General features: G+C 49.0%; 1 protein-coding gene across 3 annotated transcripts in view; it reads left to right on the forward strand.

The window, feature by feature from the left end:
* The window catches only part of LOC146829515 (UDP-N-acetylglucosamine transferase subunit ALG13-like), a 1,246,203-nt gene that overhangs the window by 958,791 nt on the left and 263,022 nt on the right, over window positions 1-24,390 (forward strand). For all 3 annotated transcript variants that reach the window (XM_085608211.1, XM_085608212.1, XM_085608213.1), the window contains one exon: window positions 5,920-6,085. In XM_085608211.1, the coding sequence (XP_085464337.1) occupies window positions 5,920-6,085 (166 nt within the window). The remainder of the gene's footprint in view (window positions 1-5,919; window positions 6,086-24,390) is intronic.

Raw genomic sequence — 24,390 nt, forward strand, 5'->3', positions numbered from 1 at the left:
ACTCCGATCTTTGATTTGATATCTTAAGTATAGAAATACCAAACGGCTACTTGTATCTGGAACCAAATAGAAGCGCGATTAAACCATAAGACTAAATAGTTCTGAAAATCAAATTCATATAGCTTGCAAGCATAAGTCCCACTATAGTCATTCAGCCTTACTTAAAGCAGTGAGCATCCAGAGTTGCACTTAATGTGGCCACAAGCTTTTAAGTCGAATACCAGGCTATCCCGGTGTTTAAACCAAGGGGGGTGGCCTAGCCCATCCTCTTCCAGACTATGACTGGCGAGGACGGGCCCACCCTTGGCCCAGGCTCCGTCCAGTCACTGCCCGTGCATGTCCTGCGCAGTGAGTAAAGCGATGCTGCTTTATAGAGTCTCCTCCCCACTTTAAGGGCATCTGCACCTTCTGGCGCAAAATGTATGGGGCCTAGAGACCCCCTTTAGCCACAAGTTCATGTGCAATATGAAGTTGTCACAGTGCTTAAAAAGCAGGAGATGTATTGTCCATGTGTCTCATGGCTAGCAGAGAACATGATGTGTGTTGGGTTGACAATATTTGACCAGGTCCAGTTAATTATCACTTGCATAATCATCCCTGGATGGCCTGCAGTACTAGCTTCTGTGACGAGGGCTCAGTAACTTAGATGTCTTCTTGAGGGGGCTTCTGCGAAAACTGGTTCCACAATACTAGATTGTAAAAAAGTGGGTTTCTGTTGCAGTAACCCCCCCGCCCCACTTTTTGCCAGACTACTGATGCACTTTTTCTTGGTGTGCCCTGGGTTCCTGACAATCGGGTTCCCAGGTCCTGTGTTCTTTCCCCAAAACAAACCCAATTGGCATCGCTAGCCGCATCAGCCCCTGGTAAATGGTACCATAGGTACCCAGGGCGCTGTGGTCAGAGAAGGCCTCTAAGGGCTGCAGCACTTGTTGTGCCACCCTTAGAGGTCCTGTACCCTGACACTCACACACTGCCTTTGCAGGCTGCGTGTCTTGGTGCAGAACAAAGTGAAGAGTCGACATGGCACACATCCGTGTGTGCCATGCCCACAAACCACTGCCCTGGCATACATCAGTCACCCCTCTAGCTGGGTGCCTTATGCCAGTGGTGAGGGTACAGGTGCATGAGTGCTGTACCCCTACAGTGCCCAAGTCCGTTCCTGGACACTGTAAGTTCAGTGCTGCCATTAAAGAGTATATGGTGCTGGGAGTTTGTCATTACAAACTCCACAGCACCATAATGGCTACACTGAAGGCTGGTATCAAACTTCTCAGCATATTAAACCCACACTGATGCCAGTGTGGGATTTAATGTAAAATGCAAAACAGAGGGCATCTTAAAGCTGCCCCCTGAAAGTCGACCAACTACTAGTTACCTGACTCAGTGGCTGCTTAGGCTGCCACCACCAGACATGTTTCTGGTCCCCTGGGTCGAGAGCCTGCTGCTCTCGGGGGCCTGAAACAATGCACATCCTGGGACGAGGTGCCAAGGCTTCTCCCCCAGGTTGGGCAGGTTTCACGACGGAGAAGCTTCAAAGGCATCCCGCCTTTGTGAGCCTCTCCAGACCATTTGCTGGTTACAGCAACTTATCCCCACTGGTTCTACCCCCCACTTTGGGCAGGAGAACCAGTGGGAAAAACAAGTGAGGAAGGGAGGTGTGCCCACCCCTGCCAACTCCACCCCTCGGGTGGGGGAGGCGAGGTGGAGCACAACCTCGAGTCCCCGCCACCTTGAGGATGGGGGCACCCAGCCATCCAGGGACAGGCTCCTGCACCCCTCCCACAGGAGAGTGGAAGAATATGGGGTGTACCCACCCCAGGGAAGGGACCCATTGGTCCCTACCCTTTACCTACCTTTAGTATTTAGGGGGCACCCTGGACCTTGCTTCCTCAGGTTAGAAACCACAAGAAAAGAAGATAAGAAGGACCGAAGAGCCGTGCAGAGCTAACAAGAGGATGACGCCCACTAACTGGGCCCCAGCCCTACAGGCCTGACTCCCCTCGAACATGCTTCTGCGAAGTCCCAGTGTGTCCTGCAGCCAGTACCCTCACAAACCCTGGAGGACCTGCCTGCCTTCACTTCAAGGACTCTATCTCCCGAGAACACCGGATGTGTTTAAATTGCAGCTTCTGGTGCCAGCCAGAGACTGCAAATCCAGCACACTCTGCACCCGCTGACCCCGGCCCGAGCTCACCAACACCACGATGAGGTCTCCCCGGCGATCCTGACCCGAGATCCGGCGACCCCTTACCTGCCTCAAGCCTCCCGATGACACCTGCAGCCTCAATCAAAGGAACCCCCCCCCCCCCCCCCTCCCCCTCCACTGCGACCAAAGCGGGTAAGAAAATCCAACCTCTCAAGGCACCCCTCCACCCGACGCCCCATGGCCTTGTTTGCCTAACCAACCCACGACATCCCAACTTATCCCTCTAAGCGGTGGACACACCCAGAAGGTCCTCGTCCCCGAGCCTGCAGTGTTTCTTTGTCCCAGAGGTTCTCCATTGAAAACAGGGCACCCGTCCTCAAAACAACACCCCGCACCTGGCCGCCCTAGTGCCGTTGAGGGTGCACCTTTGGTGCTACTTTGATCTCCAACTTGCCCTGAGCTAAACCCTAGGAGCTTTGCTCCCACAGCCGTGTGGCCTGCTAGCCAGCAGCCACCAAACGGAAGCCCCCTATCCTCCATAGGATAACATTGGGCCTCAACACTCTGCACCCGGCCGCCCTAGTGCCGCTGAGGGTGCAATCTCAGTGCATCACTGACCCTGGCGGACCCCTGAGTCTTACCCCAGAACCTTAACTCCCACAGTCGTTAACTTACCTGCAAACCAATAACCTGATTTTCTTCCATAGAATAACATGGACAATTTTCTTTCGAAAAAACGACTAAGTGTGGAGTTTTGAAAACTTGAAATATTACTTAAAAATCGAAACAATTCTCAGATACCTACAGATCAGCCATGCCATATCGGCTGGTTTGCCGAAGGACGCCCCCCTTCCGGACTTCTTCCCTTTTGGAGGATCGGCTATTACTGGACCCTATGGATCATAAGGCCATTTCGCTTACTTATAAGAAATTGGTCAACAATCGTGTAGATCCGATGCAAAAGTTGAGGGTTAGCCGGGAGAAAGACTTGGGGGACAAAGAAGATGAAGACTGGCGAGACGCTCTGGCCTCCCAGCGTGAAGTCGCCATTCCTATGCGTATGCGAATTCTGCAGCTTAAGGTTCTTCATAGTGTCTATTTTGATGCTAAACTCCTGTTTCGGATAGGTAGACATCCCAACCGCTCTGTCTCCGACACTGCAATCAAGTAGGCACCTTCTTCCACATATAATGGGATTGCCCACGCATTCAGGACTACTGGGTGGGGAACGCCCTTCAACTGGCGAGAGTCAGCGGCAAACCCCTCCCGCCATCTCCTCACCTATGCTTACTCAATATTTGGGGGGCGACTGATCTTTCTCAGGCTGAACAGACTTGGGCCTCGATGGGACTCGCCATCGCGAAACGAAACATCCCACAAAAATGGGGGTGGAGGTGGTCCCGACCCGGAGTACCTGGGCACGGGATATGGACATAGCAATGATTGCCGAGAAATTGGTCTTTAAAGGTCGTGACTGCCCCAAGAAATGGGACCATAAATGGGGGAAAATTGAATAAATACAGGGGGGACATCTGTATCTCCCCAACGGTAGAGCTAAGTAGGGAACGAACCGAACAGATGGCCCGGCTGATGGCGGAGGTGGAGGCTTCTCCTCCGCACACTTAAAATTGTAAATGCCCCCCGGTCCCTGCATTCTTTCTGTATCAGGCTCTCTATCTCACAGGGTTGCGCCATGTTTACGACTTATTGGAGCTGGACATTTCTCATGGGATGCGTAAAAGCTATTGATATTTTTTTTCAATGTGGATTCCAAGTGGAACTGTCGAATGGGGTGGTGTACTACTCAATGTGATCTCCATAAGTCATGTCCTATGTCATGTGCTGATACCATGTTGTGTGTTGGAAAACAAAGTGTATAAAAAAAAATTTAAAAAATCAAAACAATAACCAAAACACATTTTCTCAACTGTTTTCAGGAAATCTCCCAGTGCTGAATCTAGGCATCCAGCACTGAGTTAGAAAAAGTAACGTTAAAGTAACTTACCTGCAATTTGTTGAAAAAGCCTATTCATTTGAATGTACTGCATTTGCTAAGTGTTGCATTCTACTGCTCCCCTGTAAATCAAAGTACAATTCCTATAGCATTTTTCAACTGTTCTATATCCAGTAACGTATTACTGAAGAGCATTTAATGCTTACCTGTACCAGGCTTGCTTGGTTCTGAAAATAAACAACAATATATTTTTATACAAAAATAATTGGCCTACAGTTCAGTCCTTGAGTGTGTGAATTCATTTGCTGACTGAGTGGGTACATCAAATGCTTAACACTGTCCTCTGATACTGCCTTACTGCTCGACCAAGCTACCACTTTAGAGAGTAAGGTTCTATCTAACTTTAACCTCTGCCTACCTTTGGGGACTCTTGGACTCTATACACACTGTACCTCACTTTGGTGCAGTATATACAGAGCCAGTTTCTTACATTGGTGAATCAGCGGTGGGATACATAACTTGCATTTGTTGGACTACTTGGTTACCACCTGATCACACAACAGAACTCTTAAATTGCCTTTAGAAATCTGATTTTTCAAATTGGCATTTTTTTCCCCCAACTACTAAAAGTCTTATTGTTAAACTGCACTGTTCTTAAAAATGTAAATTCTGGAAATGACCGAAAGATTAGATACTGAAAACTGATTCAAAACACCTAGGACCCTTAATATGTAAATAAGTGTCACAACATTCAAAATTCATAATATTTTCTTTGTTCCCAATGTCCTAAAAGACAGTTTCTTGGTTCAGAGAGCCTTTTGATTTTATTCCACATTTTAATACACTTAAAGCTTTGTAAGTCATCTGTTTTTTGACATGAGTAGCACAGTGTGCATCTAGTGCTGCTTGAAATTGTTATTGTGAACTGTCCTAAAGATAAAGCTACTGAGAGTGCGTTAATAAGAAACCTCCAGGATTGACAGGCATAGAGCCAGAAACACGAAGTTACATGTGGAATCAGTGGACCTTTTCTCTCTGCTGGCTGAAGTTTCTCCACAGGTTTGATATCTTGTGCCAAGAATAAATAAAGAAGCTTATTTTTGTTTCCAGCGCTGTCTTAATGATCTGTTGCTGGTGAGGTGGATCCAGCCGCAATTCCACAAGATGCCGCAGATCAACCGTGTTGGGAGCTCACTATATAGGAGCACCACCCTCCTGCCTGACTCCTTTCTGTTCATTCGATCAGTGTTCCTTAGTGTAGTTCTTTTGGGGGAGCGCCGCAGTGTCTTGGGTACTCTTCTACTCTTGTGAACTTCAAGTGCTTACTTTGCGAAGTGATTATGGCCATTTCCCCCACAAAGTTCATAAGCGGTGGATTCTGTGAGTCGCCAGGGTTACATCTCTTGCCAGTGTCTAGAGTAGATATTTGCAATGTGCTCTCTGCACTGGGGCAGCTAGAGCTAATCTACTCCGGGATGGCTGAGACCAGGAAAAGATACTGAACTGCCTTTGTTTTGTTAAGGTAACCCTTCTTAGTGCCCCTTTGACTGGAAATTGAGTTACAGGCCCGCATTCTTCTTAGTAAATGTGCCTTGGTCATTCCTCAGTCTAGTATGCCCATCGGGTGCTGGACATGTGCTTGTTCTGTGGTGCCATGTTCTTACCCTCTTGCTTTTCCTCAGAGCTGCTGTGTTACCATCTGAAAATCGCTTTGTGCCCCATTTTGAATGTTAAATGATGTAGAAAGGTTACTCAACATGAATGTTTTTGCCCTGCTTCTGATGCTAATCATTAATACTCGCTCTATTGTTTCCTTTAGGTGAATTCTTCTGTAATTGCTGCCTCGACCTGTGGTAATTCTGCTTCCGCCACAGTCATCACTTCTAATTCGGCAAATGTCACTCAAGCGACGGTGACGTCTACTGTCCCACCCCAGAGTGCTGTGCAACCCATGCTTGTGTCCCCACCCACTGTTGGAAGACCAGGTATGCAGTTAATTATGTCATTTCTGCTGCCTGCAGTGGTTTTGTATGAATGAAAAGGATTAAAGATGTCTTTGGTAGGGTTCTCTGTTGCATTTAAAGTAACTTTAAGCTGTGCACGTGTTTCTTTTAACTGATGGTGAAGGGGCAGTCATTGTTGAATAGCCATTCTGCTCTGTTTTAACATGTTAATTCCTGAATAATGATGAATACACCAGTGCATGTGCTTTAGGCTAATGGAACGTTCAGTAGTGTAAATGTTTAGTAGTTTTCAGTGTCAACCATTTTCTGGGATCACATGTGCAAGGTGTCCAAGAGCAGTGCTGGGACTGGGCTGTCAAGCAGAGTTTGTGACCGCCAGCACTGGCCTGCCTTCGCTTCACGTGTTTCTAAGCCATGTCCGTCAGTCCCCTCACCCTCAGGCATAAGTAACTATCACAAATTACTAAAGGACAGACCAATATCATTTTTAAATATATTTAACATTTATTTTCAGTACATGGATATCGCAACTGTATCAATTTGTTTCACTTGATCACATGTCACTTCTCTCACTGTTGTTGATATAACTGTATATGTGACAGCCGTATGTGTTTAAACATTTTGCATGTATAAAAACAAATATTATTTATTTACATTCTTTACATTATTTACATTCTACGAGCTCTTGGTGAATTAATTGACTGGCTTAAAACTTTATTCCAACATAAGACTAAGCACTTGTTTGACCCGACAGCATCCACCGTAGATTTCTTACCTTCAGACACAGCAGGAATCCTGGCCTGCCTGGTCTTATTTCTGTGGTGTGGTGGGCGCCCTTTCAAACAAAAAGACGAATGTCGACAGAAATGTAGAAGTAACCCAAGCTGGAGCAGGGCCTGCCTTTCCCCCCAGTTTGGTTTCTATGCAACTCCACAGTGATTTCCATGCACACTATTCGTGCCTGACCTACAATTCTGGGAGGACTCTGAACCCTGCCCTTTCCATGCACCAGCCAGCTTGGCTGAAAACTTCAGAACAGGTGCTGATGGCGTCATCCCTCATCTCTGGGCACAGTGTGCGGGGATTCCAGCCCTTTCTGTCTCAGTATTTGTTAATCCTGACACATCTGATTATGTAAATAAATTAGATTTGCAGCTATGCCTAGAAACTGTCCATCACCCCATTTTTACTTTCCAAATACTGGTTCGTTACAGAGCCAGTGCGGCTGTCCACAATACTTAAAACATGAGTTTCCCAGTGCCATCATTACCTGAATGTACTACTTCAACAATCTTTGCAAATTGGGGTTCTCCCAGGCACCAAACGGGGATTGATACTGTGACTCTGCGATGTCCTTGCCGTGGCTATTGAGGATTCTTGGTTTCATCCTCCTGAATTTCTTGGTGCTGTGTAAATAATGTGTTCATTGTGTCCTCCTGCGCTGTCCACTGTGGCTTGAAGCATCTCTTTCTGCTGACAACTTCACGATGACACTGTGTTCATCCCCGGTCATTTCTCAAAAGGAGTACTCTACCAAACTTTGATGCTCTTCGTGATGACCCTTAGGGTGTGAAGACTTTTGTTTCCTCACTTTTGCTTGTGGCATCGCAATCTTCCACAGCCTGGGTATTTTGCGTTTTAATGGAATACTAATCACCGTACATCTGGTTATCAAAGCAAAGGTTTTAAAAGGTGCCCATAATCACACTGCTGTACCATTTCCACTACTCTGTGAGTTATAGTTTTCTACACCAATGTATTTACTGGTATACAGGCTAAACCACATTCACAGTGTTGGAAACCTAGCCAAAATGTCTGAGTTTCAAAATAAATTAGTTTGTAATGTATTGTTATAGCTCATATAATGTGCTCTCACCTGCCACTTAATGATGAGTTTGGAATATTGCATATTGTCTTTCTTTGAAGAATGCTTTTGCTTTCAAGCGTGGATTGCAGCGCTCATGATCACATCATGTCCTCAAAACCACAATGCACCAGGACGCCTGCTCAATCATAGATATTGTTTCTGTGCCATCGGATTTGCATATGATTCGAAGTGCTGCGCAGCAGACTAAACCAATGAACATTTTGACACGAGAGGAGGATGGAACATTCCACAAATCGATGAAGCAAGACCAATGTAATATATGGTACGGGGAAATTGCTGTAGGCGTTAAACTTCAAGAAGGCAGAAGATGTCCATACCTGGACATTGTGCAAACTTGTCTTGAAACCAGTGGCTGAGAAGATAGCCAAGCCACCAAGGTGGATAATCTGAAGAGGATCAATGGCATATATAATGGCCATGTGTCTGGATGGTCTGATAAAGGAGATGAAAGGGTGAATATAGATGTTAAAAAGGAAAATATGAAATCCCTTGGGGGGGCCTCCCAAATGATGGAATAAGTAAAAGAATGAAGCATGACAAACCCTTTTCAATTGAGTACAGCCTTCAAGAGAGGAAGAGAACCAGGTATCTACTGAGCCTTTCATATTGATGGCTGTTGGAAATGACTATCTTTTATGTGGTATTCCCTCAGATTTTAGAATTTCGTACCCTATTTTATTTATTTTGAACCCTTTAGTTGACTTTTAAGACTCTGTGCACTTTACTCCTGCTAACTGGTGGTAAACTGCTGTTGGTCTATCTTCTAAACATGGCATACACCTAATTGGCACATTTAATGTACTTGTAAGTAAGTCCCTAGTAAATGGTACCTGTACCCAGGGCCTGTATTTTAAATGCTACAATTGGGCTACAGCACTCATTGTGCCACTCACTAAAGTAGCTTTGTAAAACCTGTCTCAGGACCGCCACTGTAGCGCAGTTTTAAAAACTGCAATTTCGACATGACACAATAATCATTTTGCCAGACCTAAACCTTCCTTTTTAATGTGTTTACGTCGTCCCTAAGGTAGGCCCTAACAGCTAATTGAACAGGGTTCATGGTATTTAAAAAGTAGGACTTGTATATTTCATGTTTTACATATTCTGGCAGTGAAAATCCCCCAAAGTCATGTCACTGTTGTGAGGCTGGCTCTCACATAGGCTTACACTGTTTTACCTTACTACATTTAATAATTGCTAAACCCAGTTTGGGAACAGCTAGAGAGCTGCTTGTTCAGCACATTTTAATTTGAAATTTTGCAGCGGGACTCTTTCTGGATTCACTATGCTGTGCATTATTCCGCCATCTAGTGGTTGGGTCCGGAATTGTAGTATTTCTTCTTTTTTTTTTTTTTTTTTTTTCGTGGCCCAGGTGGGCGTCGACATACCACCATTTGGTGTCCTTCGTGACGTCGACACGCTTCCTCCGGAAGCTCCTACCTTTGGTCGCCATCTTCAGATTCTTTTTTCCGCCGTTGGGTCTGGATCAACCGGAGGAGCTCCAAGAACTTTGGAGAGAAGAATCGACGAAAGAGAGAAGAATATTGGAATTTATCACCGGGGAAGACACCGGAGATCAAGTAAAGAAGAAGCTCGACAACAGTTCAGAGAACATCAAACAATTCGATGTTTTTCGAAGGAGAATGCGCATACAGGGGGCTCCCTGGGCGCGGTGATGGACAAGACTCCGTTCAAATTCTGCGCAAACTGCCACAAGTACGTGCAAAAGGACCAACACCCGGTTTGCAATCTCTGCTTGCCGCTCGACCATCGAAGCGAGGACTGCAACGCCTGTGCAGCGTTCACCCCCAAGACTCTCAGAGTAAGGGAGAGACAGAGAAGAGCAAACTACAACATGCAGGGGAAGGGGACACCCCCATCGCTCCGAGATTTGGGACTCTCCAGCGGAGAGGAAGACAACGTAGCAGAAGGACCTGAAGACGTCGTGGTTGTCGAGGTCAAAAAGAAAACGTTGAAGGAGGTAAGTCTCGTCGAACCCTAAACCCTCTACTGATAATCGCAAAAGCGAGCCAAAGTCCTCAAAAGGAGCAGGGCCGTCGAAGCACTCGACGTCGACTACTGCATCCAGGGACAAGCAGACCGTTGGATCCTCTGAGAAGGACCCCCAGGCGGCGAAATCCTAAGACAAGGGAAAGGTGCCGAAGAGCAGCCACAAAAAGAGGCCTCGACGTCGAAAGGCGAAGGCCCGAGACAGTTTTCGACGTCGACAACCGCGAAGAGGAAGGTCGAGGCCCTCGAAGCCGATCATGCGGCAGAGATGGAAAAGAAAGAGGCTCGAGGCCGAAATGGCTAACATCTTGCAACGCAAGAAAGACTTTGACGAAAAGCTAAAATTCTAAAGCATACCGTCGAAGACTACGCCCGAAACAGAAGGGGGCGTCGAGGACTTCCAAGCGCGGGACACACCTGAACCTGGAGAGGAACTGGAAGAAGACCTGTACTACCGGACAGGCGAAGGGGAAGAAGATGAGACTTACCAAGAGTCGACTTCTACGGAGGCTCACGACTTGCCGTGGGAAGATCTCGACGCCGAATCACCAGAAGAGGGCGTAGAATCATATCCGTCGAGGCCTTCGCCGCCGGACGACATAGGGATCTACAATCAAGTCTTCAAAAGGGCTGCTGACACGTTCGGAGTGCAGTTAGAGGAAGAGAAACCCCAGTCTTGCTTCCTCTTGGAGACCTTGTTGCCATCCCAGACTAAAAGCCAGTTACCCCAGTATTGGAACTTTAATAGATTCTCATGCTTTGTATCATTCCCCGTCGTCGGAATGGGAGCCTCTGTAAATAAAAAATATATCATAGCCATAGAAACAAAAGAGAAAAATAGGCTTAGGCCTCATCTCATTTTGTAGTACATCACCCTCTTTGTGTAAAAGAGCCCAAACTTTTGCCAGGACCAATCAGCACAGCTTTACCCTTTGGAACCTTCCTGAGAGAGCTCAGAGCCTCAGATTTTTCTACCGCACGTTGTGCTAGGGAGTCTCCACTGAGCTCTGCTCAGTTTTCTCAACTTTTCTTTCAGAAATCTACATTTTAACAACTATAGTGACATTATGTCAGAAAAGGAAAAGAAAGCCTTATTCAGGCCCTGTGCTTCTTGTGGAAAGAAGAGACTTTTCATTGAGGATAAGCTGAGAGTTGTATTTACTGCTTTACCCTGAACACAAGGTCACAGACTGCAAGATTTGTCGGACCTTATCTACGAAGACTTTGCGGGACAGAGAGGCTCGATTGCTGACATGGCTGCAAAAGCTGAAGACCAGGAAGGAGGTTCTCTCTTCAGATGAGGAGGATTCGATTTCTGGCACCTCCTCCAGGAGATCAAAGAAGAGGGGTAGGTCATCTCCCTCCATCTCTGCGGAACCCCCTGTCAAAGCCCCTCACGGGATCTCTGAAAGGTCTGAGGAGGCTGGTCCCATGAAATCTCCTCACGGAAGTGTAAAGGAGAGGCAGGGACAGGCTGCCTGTGTAGACACAGCCTCTAGGGACAAAAAGGAGGTTTCTATATCTTCTCCTCCGTCCCAAAAGGAAAAGCCTGCTAAGAAACACTCTGCAGGAACTCCACAGATGGTTCCTGTGAAGAAACAGCGTCCGTCGACGGTGATTAAAGCAGGTACGTAGACGACGATTTCCACGGCAAAAACTGTTTCCTTGGTTTCGTCGACGGGACCGTCGACGATGTCTGCTCCTGTTTCATCGACTACGATAGCTTCATTCTCGTCGTCGACGACTGTTTCCATGAAGCTCCTGTCGACGGCAGTTTCGGCGACGAAGACCACGATGACGGCGGCGTCGTCGTCGATGCTGATGACGACGAGTTCGTCGACGAGACCATCGACGGTTGTCCCGCCGACTATGAAGAAAGCTCCGTCGACGAGCTTGCCGTCGACGAAGAAGGCTCCGTCGACGATCCTACCGTCGACGACTATTCAAGCATCGTCGACGACCTCATTGTCGACGACGATTCACACTCCGTCGACGAAGACTACCGTGCCGTCGACTATTTCATCGTCTATTTCGTCGACGCTTGGGATTCCTTCGACGACGGGACCGTCGACGGGTCAAATTTCTGGATTTTCAATAGAGGTTGAAAATTACACCGGATATGACATCACCTAGGCGGGTTACGCCTTTACCACCATCTATGCTACTAGATGAGTCGGAGGATGAGGTTGAGCAGTATGGGGATGCCTACAGTCCCTCAGATCTGCATGTGAAGCAGCAAGACACTGATACTGAGGAGTATTATGGTCAAGATGAGCAGGAGGAACAACAATATGTTCAGCAGGAAGTACGTCCTCGCACTTTGAGACAGGACATGATAGCTTTACCAGTTGCTCTGGTTACGGACTTGCAGATGATGTTGCAGGACTACAGAGCTCGATTTCCATCACACCCTGACGTTCCACCAGTGCATCCATCTACATCAGTGGTTCCGCGAGGGCCGTCAGTGGACTTGCCACCTCTACCTAAAGACATACCGCGTACCTCACCAGTGGTGGTACCAGTAGTGGTTCCTCAGACTTCGTATCCGGACCCTACCAATGAGGATACACAGGATGTTGATACGGATGAAGAGGATGAAATGCACGTGGTCCCACTAACTGATCCAGGGGATCCGGATGTGGATCCTGATGACACTGGAATGCAAGATCCGGACACTGCAGGGCGGGACACGAACGTGTCGCCTCCGGCAGATATTGGGGGATTCCATAATCTTATGGAGCGTGCATCCAAACGGTTTGGCCTGCCTCTCACAGTGGAACAGTCGGACTGTTTTCTTTAACTTTAAGGCACAATTCAAGAAGTCTGTCAGGTCAATTCCCATCATTGAGCATGTGTGGGATGAGGGAATCAAGATTATGCAGAACCCGGCCACTGTCATCCCGGTTCTTCCCCGGCTGGAGAAGAAATACAAGGCCCCTGAGGGCAGTCCTGCATGTCTTCTTGGACAACCAAAGCCTGACTCTGTGATATCTCAGGCCGCACAGAGCAAGTCCAAGAATCCTTCAACACCTTTGACTACGCCTCCGGATAAGGATGGCAGGCGGCTGGACAATGTAGGTAAGAGATTTTCCACCATGGCCAGTTTGTTGGTTCGGGCAGCAAATTCATTAGCCATTCTAGGCAGGTACGACCGCCAAATGTGGTGCGACATGGAGCCGTTTATGGATCTACTAACAGACTCTAGTCAGGAGGAGGCCAAGCAAGTCCTCATGGAAGGAGAGAGATTTTCCTCTGAGGTCATTGACTGTGCTATGGACATAGCCTCTACCGCTTTCAGGGCTTTGGCCGGGTCAGCGGTCTTGCGCCGTCAAGGCTGGTTAAAAGCGACCTGGTTCCGTCAAGAGGTCCAAAATAAGATCCTGGACCTTCCATTTGACGGGGAAATGCTTTTTGGCAAGCATGTTGATGAGGCCCTGCAAAGCATCAGGAAGGACACGGACACAGCAAAGTCCTTAGGATCCTTAAATTATCGGAAGGTTCCATTCAGAGGAGCTCGTGGACGAGGGTTCACTTCTTACAGAGGCAACCAGCGTCAGTATTCCTCGCAGTCAGGGCAATTGTACAAGGCTCAGTACTCGAACCAATGCCAAGGTCATTCGGCGTCTTTCTCTAGTCAGTCCCAGAGAGGACGTCCGAATCGTCAGGGACGAGACAATGCCAAGAGGCAATAGCGGCCTCCTGGCTCTGACTACTGTTCCTCCCCTACCAAGGACACCGGTTGGGGGCAGGATCTCCTATTGTCTGGACAGCTGGGTCCTTATAACATCGGACCGGTGGGTTTTGAATATTGTTCAGAGTGGCCATACGTTGGAATTCCAAGATCTTCCTCCAACGAGAGCTCCGGACGCCCGTCCCTCAAAACATCTCCGACTGTTACATCTCGAAGCCCACCAACTATTCATCAAGGGGGCGATAGAACCGGTACCTCTTTCGCAGATGGGCAAGGGTTTCTATTCCAGGTTCTTCCTGGTTCGGAAGACGGAAGATACGTGGCGTCCTATACTAGACCTAAGGGAGCTCAACACCTATTTCATCAAGCTCTCCTTCAGGATGGTCACTCTCCAGGATATTCTCAGTCTACTGAATCCGGGCGATTTTTTTAGCGTCCCTGGATTTAGAGGATGCGTACTTCCACGTTCCAATTCACCCAGCTCACAGGCAATATCTACGCTTCACAGTAGGCAAGAGCCATTTCCAGTTCAAAGTGCTTCCGTTTGGCCTTTGGTCTGCACCTCGGATATTCGCGAAGATGCTGGCACCAGTCGCTGCTTTTCTCAGAAAGCAATCGCTAGAAGTGTTCCCATACTTGGACGACTGGCTCGTCAAGGCTCCATCGCTCAAGGCGACTTCTCAAGCCGTTTCAACTTGCATTCAATTGTTCACCCACTTGAGATTCAGCTCAACAGGTCCAAGTCGGTGCTGATACCCTCCAGGTCACAAAGGTTCCTTGGAGCTATTCTGGACACGACACTATGCACCGCTCGTCCGTCGGAGGAGCGTCAACGCAAGCTGATCACCTCCGCTCGTCAAGTGCTGCAGAGGAAATATTTGTCGGTTCGCCTGTACAAGTCCTTACTCAGATTGATATCATCCTGCATACCATTAATACCGCATTGCAGGCTTCATATGCGTCCTCTGCAGGAGGAGTTAGACAAACAGTGGCGCCAGGCAGAAGGGTCATTCAACGACAAGGTGTGGGTAACACCAGGTATGTGCAAGGCCTGCGAGTGGTGGCTGGTAAAGGAGAACATCGCAGTAGGATTAACATTCCTGACTCCACCGTCTCCTATGGTGGTGACCACAGATGCCTCCTTGGAAGGCTGGGGAGCGGTACTCCAGGAGCTTCAAATCAGTGGTCACTGGAGTCCAGTGCAGAGCCTAAACCACATCAACCTCTTGGAGCTGATGGCCATTCACTTAGCCTTGCTGGCGTTCCTTCCCAGAATTCAGAATCGTGCAGTGCTGGTCCGGACGGACAATACGACTGCCATGCACTACATCAACAAGCAAGGGGGAACAAGATCGCGAACTCTGTCCAAGGAAGCTCAGACGATCTGGGATTTAGCAATTTCTCACAAGATCAACCTACAAGCCGAGCACCTAGCAGGATGCCTCAACATCACGGCGGATGCTCTGAGTCGTCAGACGGAAGTGACTCACGAGTGGGAATTGGACCAAGCCACGCTGGAGGGAGTGTTCGAGGTCTGGGGTACGCCGACCATAGACTTCTTTGCGTCCCCGGAGAACGCCAAATGTCGGTTTTATGCAAGCAAGGTTCCCCATCGAGGATCTCTGGGGAATGCCCTTTCGATTGCTTGGTTCGGCGCATTTTGCTACGCCATTCCTCCCATTACCCTCATTCCTCTAGTTCTCAGGAAGGTCAAGGCGGAACCATGCAAGATGATTCCCATTGCTCCAGCGTGGGCCCGGCAGTTCTGGTTCACGGAACTCCTGCTTCTCTCCCAGGATCGCCCAATTCGCTTGCCGCTGATTCCATCTCTGTTGTCGCGGGATCAGGGACAGGTGCTCCATCCGGATCCGAAGTCACTACACTTGACAGCTTGGCTCCTGAATACAGAGAATTCCGTCATCTGAATCTCTCCAGGGAGTGCAGGGATGTTTTGTCTCAGGCGCAGGCGCCAAGCACTAATAAGACATACAGGGCAAAATGGAAGAGGATTTGTCTGTGGTGCCAGAGGAATAAACTCCATCCTTATAAATCCCTGCCACATCAGGTTTTACCTTGCATCCTGTCGCTGGCTAAATCAGGTCTGGCGCACTCTTCTGTCAAAGTACATCTGGCTGCCATATCGCGTTTTTGACGAAAGACATCGGGGCCATCTCTATGGTCCGCGAGGATTGTAAAATAGTTCCTGAAAGGGTTGTTTCGGATGTATCCTCCGGTCCGAGCACCTCCACCGATCTGGCAACTCAACCTAGTACTGGCTCAGCTCATGAAAGCTCCCTTTGAGCCAATTCACAGGGCGGACTTGAAGTTCCTCTCTTGGAAGCTAGCCTTCCTCTTAGCGTTGACATCGGCTAGGAGAGTTAGTGAACTCCATGCTCTCCATAGTGGAGCCATTTCTTCAGTTCAAAAAGGATGTGCTAATATTGAGAACCAACCCAAAATTCATCCCGAAGGTGCCTTCGGATTTTCATCTGAATGAACCCTTGATTTTGAATTCCTTTTTTCCACGTCCTTCTACCCAGGCGGAACGAACATTGCATTCTTTGGATGTCCAGAGATGTCTGAAATTCTATCTCGAGCGCACACGATCTTTCAGGAAGTCTACACAGTTATTTGTTTCCTACAGTGCACCACGGAAGGGATTGCCTCTCGCTAAGAGTGGCATTTCCCGCTGGATCTCCAGTGCAATTCAATTCTGTCATCAGGCTGCGGGCAAACCTTTGGACAGAAGGGCCCGTGCTCATTCTACAAGAGCGATGGCGTCTTCAGTGGCTCTTTTTGCTGGAGTTGCTATCAAAGACATTTGCAGGTTAGCAACGTAGAGCAGTGTACACACCTTCACGAAACACTACTGCCTGGAATCGGTGGGACGAGATGACGCTGCTGTTGGTCAAGCAGTCCTCAGGAATCTTTTTCATTGAGAGGTGAGCTTTCCCTACAATCCCTCCATCCTGGTAAGCACATTTGGTTCAGTAATGATTGTTTTTTACTGTAAACTGAGATGGTTATGTAAGGTCAAGTGTCTACCAAATTGTGCTTTTGTGATTTACTGCTTACTATTCTGATACAAAGCATGAGAATCTATGAAAGTTCCAATACTGGGGTAAGAAAACAAGTTACTTACCTGTAACTTTGGTTCCCCAGTATTGGTAACTTTCATAGATTCTCATGCGCCCACCCACCTCCCCTGGGAAAGCTCTGCCGGTTTACTAAGGTAGTGGCTGTTTGCACAACAGCTACGAAAATCTGAGGCTCTGAGCTCTCTTAGGAAGGTTCCAAAGGGTGAGGCTGTGCTGATTGGTCCTGGCAAAAGTTTGGGCTCTTTTACACAAATAGGGTGATATACTACAAAATGAGATGAGGCCTAAGGCTATTTTTCTCTTTTGTTTCTATGGTTATGATATATTTTTTATTTACCGAGGCTCCCATTCTGACGACGGGGAATGATACAAAGCATGAGAATCTATGAAAGTTACCAATACTGGGGAACCAAAGTTACAGGTAAGTAACTTGTTTTCTTCCTGCCCATGCTCCCAAGTGTTCTGGACCAGGGGAAGGAGGCATTCAAAGAGCCTGCCATGTGTAGAGCAGTGACTCCACGAGCAGAGAAAAAATATAAACATTCTTCGAAGGACCCCATGTACATCAGAAGGTCAGTACCAGCTGACTCCATCAGTTCGAGGCATGTGGGCTGCTGAATTCATATCTGTGCATAGATCGCCGCCTAGTGTTTGGTCCGGATGTTTGCACGTTGTTGTCCTGGAAGAGTCTTCGAAGTATCCTTGGCTAGGTGACTCCTCCCCTGGACTACAGTGCGCATGGGCATCCTCTCCATCCTCAGATTGTTTCTTTTTCCGGCATTGGGTTCGGATGTGCTTATCTTGACTCAAGTTGGGAAAAACTCTTTTCAGGCCAAAAGGCCTCTAGTTCGCGTCGGTACTGTTCCCGATCGGTATCGATAGTATCTTTGTTAGTTTACTAACTTCCAGAACCAACTTTTTCGCATCTTACCTGACCATCGACCCGACATCGACGATGGAATCGAGGACACCATTCAAGCGGTGCCCTGTATGCAATGCGAAATACCCACACATCGACGTCCATCCGGTGTGCAACAAATGCCTTTCACCGGATCACGACGAATCTACCTGTATGGCCTGTTCCCGATTTCGATCCAAGAAGACTCAGGAATCGACGAGCGGCGAGACTCGAGGCGCAGCAAGCGGCACCGGCCCCGGCCGAAATCTTCAGCGCCGAGACCGAAGATATCGAAGAAGTGGAGAACCTACCCTCCAGCCCCGCTTCCGAACATAACTCCGGATCGGAAGACGTCGACGAAACACTCTTTCGCAGAGATGAAGACGACACTGAGGTAGGAGACTACAATGAGGCCTTAGGGGCCGAAGAGAGTAGCTCCGATGACGAGCAAGGCCTACCCGTTCAGACTGAGGAAATCCCAGTGCAACAGTCTATGGCACCAGTCGAGGGATCGCCTTCGGGCCTTACCCAAGACCTAGCCCGCAGTTCTTCGGCCCCGCCCTCGGGCCCGGCCTCGGACATTCAGCGGCAGCCATTAATGCCCAAACCGGCTGGTTTCCCTTCTTCGAAACCGAAACCAAAAGCTGTATTGGTTCGACTGAAACCGAAACCGAAAGTGGCGCTGGTCGGATCGAGGCCCTCCACACCTTCGACGCCAGCAAAACCCGTCGGCACCGAGCGCAACAAACGAGACTTCGGTGCCGAGCTCGAAGCGGCCGACATCGGAGTCGACATACGGAAAAAGACCTTCGGTGCCACCAAACCTACTGGGCTCCCGGCACCGACGCAATCGGCTCCGACCCCAAAGGTCAAACTACCTGCCGCGTCTCACACCGCTTCGACGGCACCACCAAAGCCACACTCATCGAAGGCGTCGACGGCCATTCCCGCCCCTCGACTCCACGACTCACCGGCGCCGAAGAAGTCCACGCCCGCCTCCACAGAACCGGTCGGCGCAAAGGAATCAAGGGCGCTCCAGGTGCCACCCGTTGCTGCGCACCAAAAATAAAAATGTCCTCCAGGACACGTCGGGCTCCGAGCCAATAAAAGCTCCAACAGCCTCTTCGGCACCAGCCAACATTACTTTTGGCCTGCCACCATCCACGGCCCCGAAACTGTTCCAAATCAGGACACGGGTCACCCACACCACGATCACGCCTGCCGAACACTCTGCGGAGACGTCTCCATCGCATATCATCGACGCCGACACCGGCAGGATGATTATCCACAAAAGGAGAATAACTTCTGAGCCAGCTTTGGACTCCTTTCGGATCCCACTTAAGAGAAAGCTGCCAGTGGCTTCAGAACCAGTTCTTTACGAACCTTTCCATTCACCCTACCAGGATCCACAATCCTTCTCTCCCACACACTCCGACACGGATGCGTTGGAGGACTACATGGGTGACCAAGTCCCCTACCCCGGAGGGATGGACCCTGATGGCCAACAGGACCCTGATCAAGCTTGGGATGACCCTGTAGACCCAGGTGCACCTATGGATGCACAGGACCCGCAACTCTATGGAGCAAAAACATCTCCCACAGAGGACACTGCCGCGTTCAACGCTCTAATTGAACGTGCTGCAACCAATCATGGGGTGCAACTTCACTCGGACACCATCGAGGACGACTTTCTCATGGATACTTTCGCATCCTCAGAAAGGAATATAAAGACTCTGCCCATGTTAAAGGGGGTCCTCAAGCCAGCAAAGGACATCTTCAAAGAACCCACCAGGGCAAGAGTGATAAACTCCAGGATCGACAAAAAATACAGATCGGCGCCTGGGGACCCTACTTACATTAGATGCCAATTACCTCTGGATTCCATTGTCGTTGCGAATGCTCGCAAGAGGGCACACTCGCAAACAGGTGATGCTCCTCCCCCGGACAAAGAGTCCAAGGTGCTAGAGACCTCTGGCAAACGGGTTGCCGCCCAAGCAGCTAACATATGGCGCATTGCCAATACTCAAGCGCTCCTCGCTCGCTATGATCGAGCGCACTACGACACATTAGAACAACTACTCCAACATCTCCCTGACCAATTCAAAGAAGGTGCAGAGATCCTCATCAGGGAGGGACAACTTCTCACAAATGCATCCATTAAGTGTGCACTGGATGCCGCGGATACAGCTGCCAGAGCCATAAACACTAGCGTCATGTTGTGACGACACGCCTGGTTGCGAATCTCCGGATTCAAACCAGAAGTACAAAATAACATCCTCAACCAACCTGTCAACCCCGACTACTTATTCGGCCCGGAGGTTGACACTACCCTAGAGAAAATAAAAAAGGACACGGACACTGCAAAGTCCATGGGGGCCCTACAGACGCAGTCCTTTCGGAGCGGCTCCTTTCGTCGCCCCGGAAATAGAGGAGCAGGTAGAGGACAGGGGTCACAGCAAACATACAACAAGGGCAACACACAAAACACCTACGATAAAAACACCCGGGGTGGATATCGTGGCTCCAGCACAAAGGGCAGAGGACGCGGCTACGGCAACACCAGGTCCTCTCCATAGAAAAAACAGGCAGTGACGCCCTCTCCCTTCCTCCCGACCACATAACACCTGTCGGGGGAAGGCTACAAAGGTTCCTGTCCACGTGGAACTCCATCACCACGGACAGGTGGGTCAAAGATATTGTGAAATACGGTTACTGTCTAGAACTAACCTCCACTCCACCCACCATACCTCCAAAAAACCGTCCTATGTCCTCAGAGCACTTAACGCTCTTACAGCAGGAGGTGCAAAGCATGCTTCTAAAAGGCGCAATCGAGGTCGTACCCGTCCACGAGCAAGGTACGGGGGTGTACTCCCTGTACTTTTTAATACCAAAAAAGGACGGGTCACTCAGACCTATATTAGACCTGAGACCCCTGAACCAGTACATTCTTTCCGAGCATTTTCACATGCTCACTCTACAGCAAGTCCTCCCGCTGCTCAAGCAGGGAGACTTTCTGGCCACACTGGACCTCAAGGATGCGTATTTCCACATACCCATTCACCCCTCACACAAGAAATACCTCAGGTTCACTGTTCAAGGGCAGCACTACCAATTCAAAGTCCTTCCCTTCGGCGTGACAACAGCACCCAGGGTGTTCACAAAGTGCCTAGCTACTGTGGCGGCACATCTACGGAGGCAGCACATACACGTCTACCCTTACCTGGACGACTGGCTCGTTCAAGCGAAGTCAGCCCAGCAATGTGCCAGCCACATGTCCCGCACCATCCACCTCCTTCACAGTCTGGGGTTCTCACTAAATTACCCAAAATCCCATCTCCAGCCCGCACACGTACAACAGTACCTCGGTGCGACTATAGACACTCTGGCGGCCACAGCTCAGCCAAATTTAGTGAGAATCAACAGCATGCAAATGCTGATTTCCAAGTTCAAACCACAACACTCCCTTCCCGCGCGAGTGTTCATGCAGTTGATAGGCATGATGGCCTCCTGCATCTTCATAGTCCCACACGCGAGACTACATATGCGCCCGCTTCAGGAGTGCTTAGCACGTCAGTGGAATCAGGCTCAAGGACAGTTGAAAGACCTAGTGTTGGTGAGCGGTCGGGCATACAACTCTCTGCATTGGTGGAATCCACAAAACCTTTGCAAGGGCCGACCGTTCCAAGAGCCTGTCCCACAGATAATACTGACGGCGGACGCGTCTCTCCAGGGATGGGGAGCTCATGTACTCCATTACACAGTGCAGGGACTATGGACACAACAACAAAAGAAGATGCACATCAACCTTCTAGAGCTGATGGCAATCTTCCTCGCTATGAAAGCATTCAAAGTACACTTATGCAACAAAGTCGTGTTGATCCGGACGGACAACATGACTGCAATGTACTACATACAGAAGCAGGGAGGAACACACTCTCCACAGTTGTCTCATCTGGCTCAGAGCATGTGGAAGTGGGCCATTCAGAGGAACATGTTCCTCATGGCAGAACACCTCCCCGGCAAGGACAACCAGATGGCGGATCTGCTCAGCAGACACAGCCACCAGATGCACGAGTGGGAGTTACACCCATCAGTACTCCAACCGTACTTCCAGCAGTGGGGTCATCCAGAGATAGACCTATTCGCGACAAGCGAAAACGCAAAATGCCAAAGCTTTGCCGCCAGGTTCCCACATCCGCAGTCGCAGGGCAATGCGATATGGATGAACTGGTCCGGCAGATTTGCGTACGCTTTTCCCCCAGCACCACTGATACCGCTGGTGGCACGCAAACTCAGACAACACTCACTGACACTCATCCTGGTTGCTCCAACGTGGGCACGCCAGCCATGGTACACCACCTTTCTCGAACTTTCCGTGGTGCCGCATCAAAGGCTGCGGATCAAACCCGTGCATTTGACGCAGAACCATGGAGAGATTCAGCACCCAGATCCGCAACAGCTGAACCTGGCAATCTGGCTCCTGAAGTCCTAGAGTTTGGCTACCTAAACCTGCCACCTGACTGTATGGACATCATTAAGGAGGCCAGGAGACCCACTACCAGAGCTTGCTATGCAGCCAAATGGAAGAGGTTCGTCATTTATTGCAATAATAATGACATTAACCCGCTAGACGCGTCCATCCAAAACATTATTTGTTACCTACTACACCTATACCGATGCAATCTGGCGTACACCTCTATACGTGTCCATTTGACCGCAATCTCAGCCTATCTACAAACCAGGCAGCACCTCTCTCTATTCAGAGTGCCTGCCATCAAAGCATTCTTGGAAGGACTCAAACGAGTCATTCCACCTACCCACCCACCAGCCCCAATGTGGAACCTCAACTTGGTCCTCACACGCCTGATGGGTCCACCCTTTGAACCTCTACACTCATGTGAGATTCAATTCCTTACCTGGAAAGTAGCTTTCCTAGTGGCGATAACTTCTTTACGAAGAGTTAGTGAACTCCAGGCACTAACCGTCCAAGAGCCATTCATACAGGTTCACGCCAACAGGGTCGTACTACGTACCAACCCCAAATTCATGCCTAAGGTGGTATCGCAGTTCCATATGAATCAAACTATTGAACTGCCTGTTTTCTTTCAAAACCCACAAACTGTCGCAGAAAGGGCACTCCATACACTAGATGTAAAAAGGGCCCTCATGTATTATATCGACAGGACCAAACCCTTTAGAAAAACAAATCAACTTTTCGTTGCCTTTGCCCCACACCACAAAGGTAACGCTATCTCCAAAGCAGGAATAGCCAGATGGATCGTTAAATGTATTCAAATTTGCTATCAAAAGGCTAAACGCACATTAACGATTCCCCCACGAGCCCACTCAACACGTAAGTTAGGGGCCTCCATGGCTTTCCTAGGAAACATTCCTTTGCATGACATATGTAGAGCAGCCACCTGGTCCACTACACATACATTTACCAAACACTATTGTGTAGATGTGCAATCAAAACAGCAGGCAGCTGTAGGACAGGCTGTTCTCAAAACCCTTTTTCAGACCGCTGCAGCTGGCACTGGTAGCCGCCGCTAATGGGAGGTACTGCTATGTATTCTATGCACAGATATGAATTCAGCAGCCCACATGCCTCGAACTGAATATGCTACTTACCAGTATGCATCTGTTCTTGGCATGTAGGGCTGCTGACATTCATATCGCCCTCCCTCCTCCCCGGCGCCTGTAGCAGCTGCAGCTCTCAGAATTACTGTAAGCATGGTCATCACTTTCTGTATCTACTCCATCACGGCCACAATGGCGAAAAACAATCTGAGGATGGAGAGGATGCCCATGCGCACTGTAGTCCAGGGGAGGAGTCACCTATCCAAGAATACTTCGAAGACTCTTCCAGGACAACAACGTGCAAACATCCGGACCCAACACTAGGCGGCGATCTATGCACAGATATGAATGTCAGCAGCCCTACATGCCAAGAACAGATGCATACTGGTAAGTAGCATATTCATTACATCCACGGCTCGGAAAAGAGCAAATTGACCCACAAACTCAGGCCCACCACCAGACAAAGAAAGCAAGAGGATGGACATGATAGGTAGGAAGATGGAATGGAGTGCAGCTATACAATGGCGCACCGCCAACTCCAATGCACTCGTCAACAGACACACATACCAGCACTGGTAAGAAGTAGGAGAACTCCTCAAGCACGTACCAGAACAATACCAGAGAAGGGCAAGCCACCTGGTAGAAGAGGGGAAGAACATGGCTAATACATGTTTAAAGTCAGCCCTAGACGCAGCAGAGACATCTAGCAGGCAGGTGATGCTGGGGATCACAGAAAGGAGGCATGCCTGGTTAAGAATTTCAGGTTTCAAGAATTAGGTCCAAAACAACATCCTCAACACACCCTTCAACGGAGAACAACTGTTCGGAGCACCAGTAGATGAAAAATTGAACCAGCTGAAAAAGATAACGAAACAGCTAGGTCTATGGGGGCCCTGCAGTTCCGAGGTATGAGAAGAGGAACACCTTCCAGGAGACCAACAGGCAGAGGAAATCATCCGCCTGGGGGAACACACCAAACCACCCAGCAAAGTTATCAAGGGGGTAACCAGGGACAGCAGCAGGGACAACATCAGCAGAACTGGCAGTACCTACCCAGAGGACAATCCTTTCGAGGGCGCGGCCGAGGAAGTGGTAACGGCCAGAGGGGAAGTCAGCCTCCCACAGTAAAGTGACTCACCAGCAAAAACAACACCCACCTGG

This window comes from Triturus cristatus, chromosome 5_2 (genome assembly GCF_964204655.1).
Source record: "Triturus cristatus chromosome 5_2, aTriCri1.1, whole genome shotgun sequence".
Classification (NCBI taxonomy): Eukaryota; Metazoa; Chordata; class Amphibia; order Caudata; family Salamandridae; genus Triturus; species Triturus cristatus.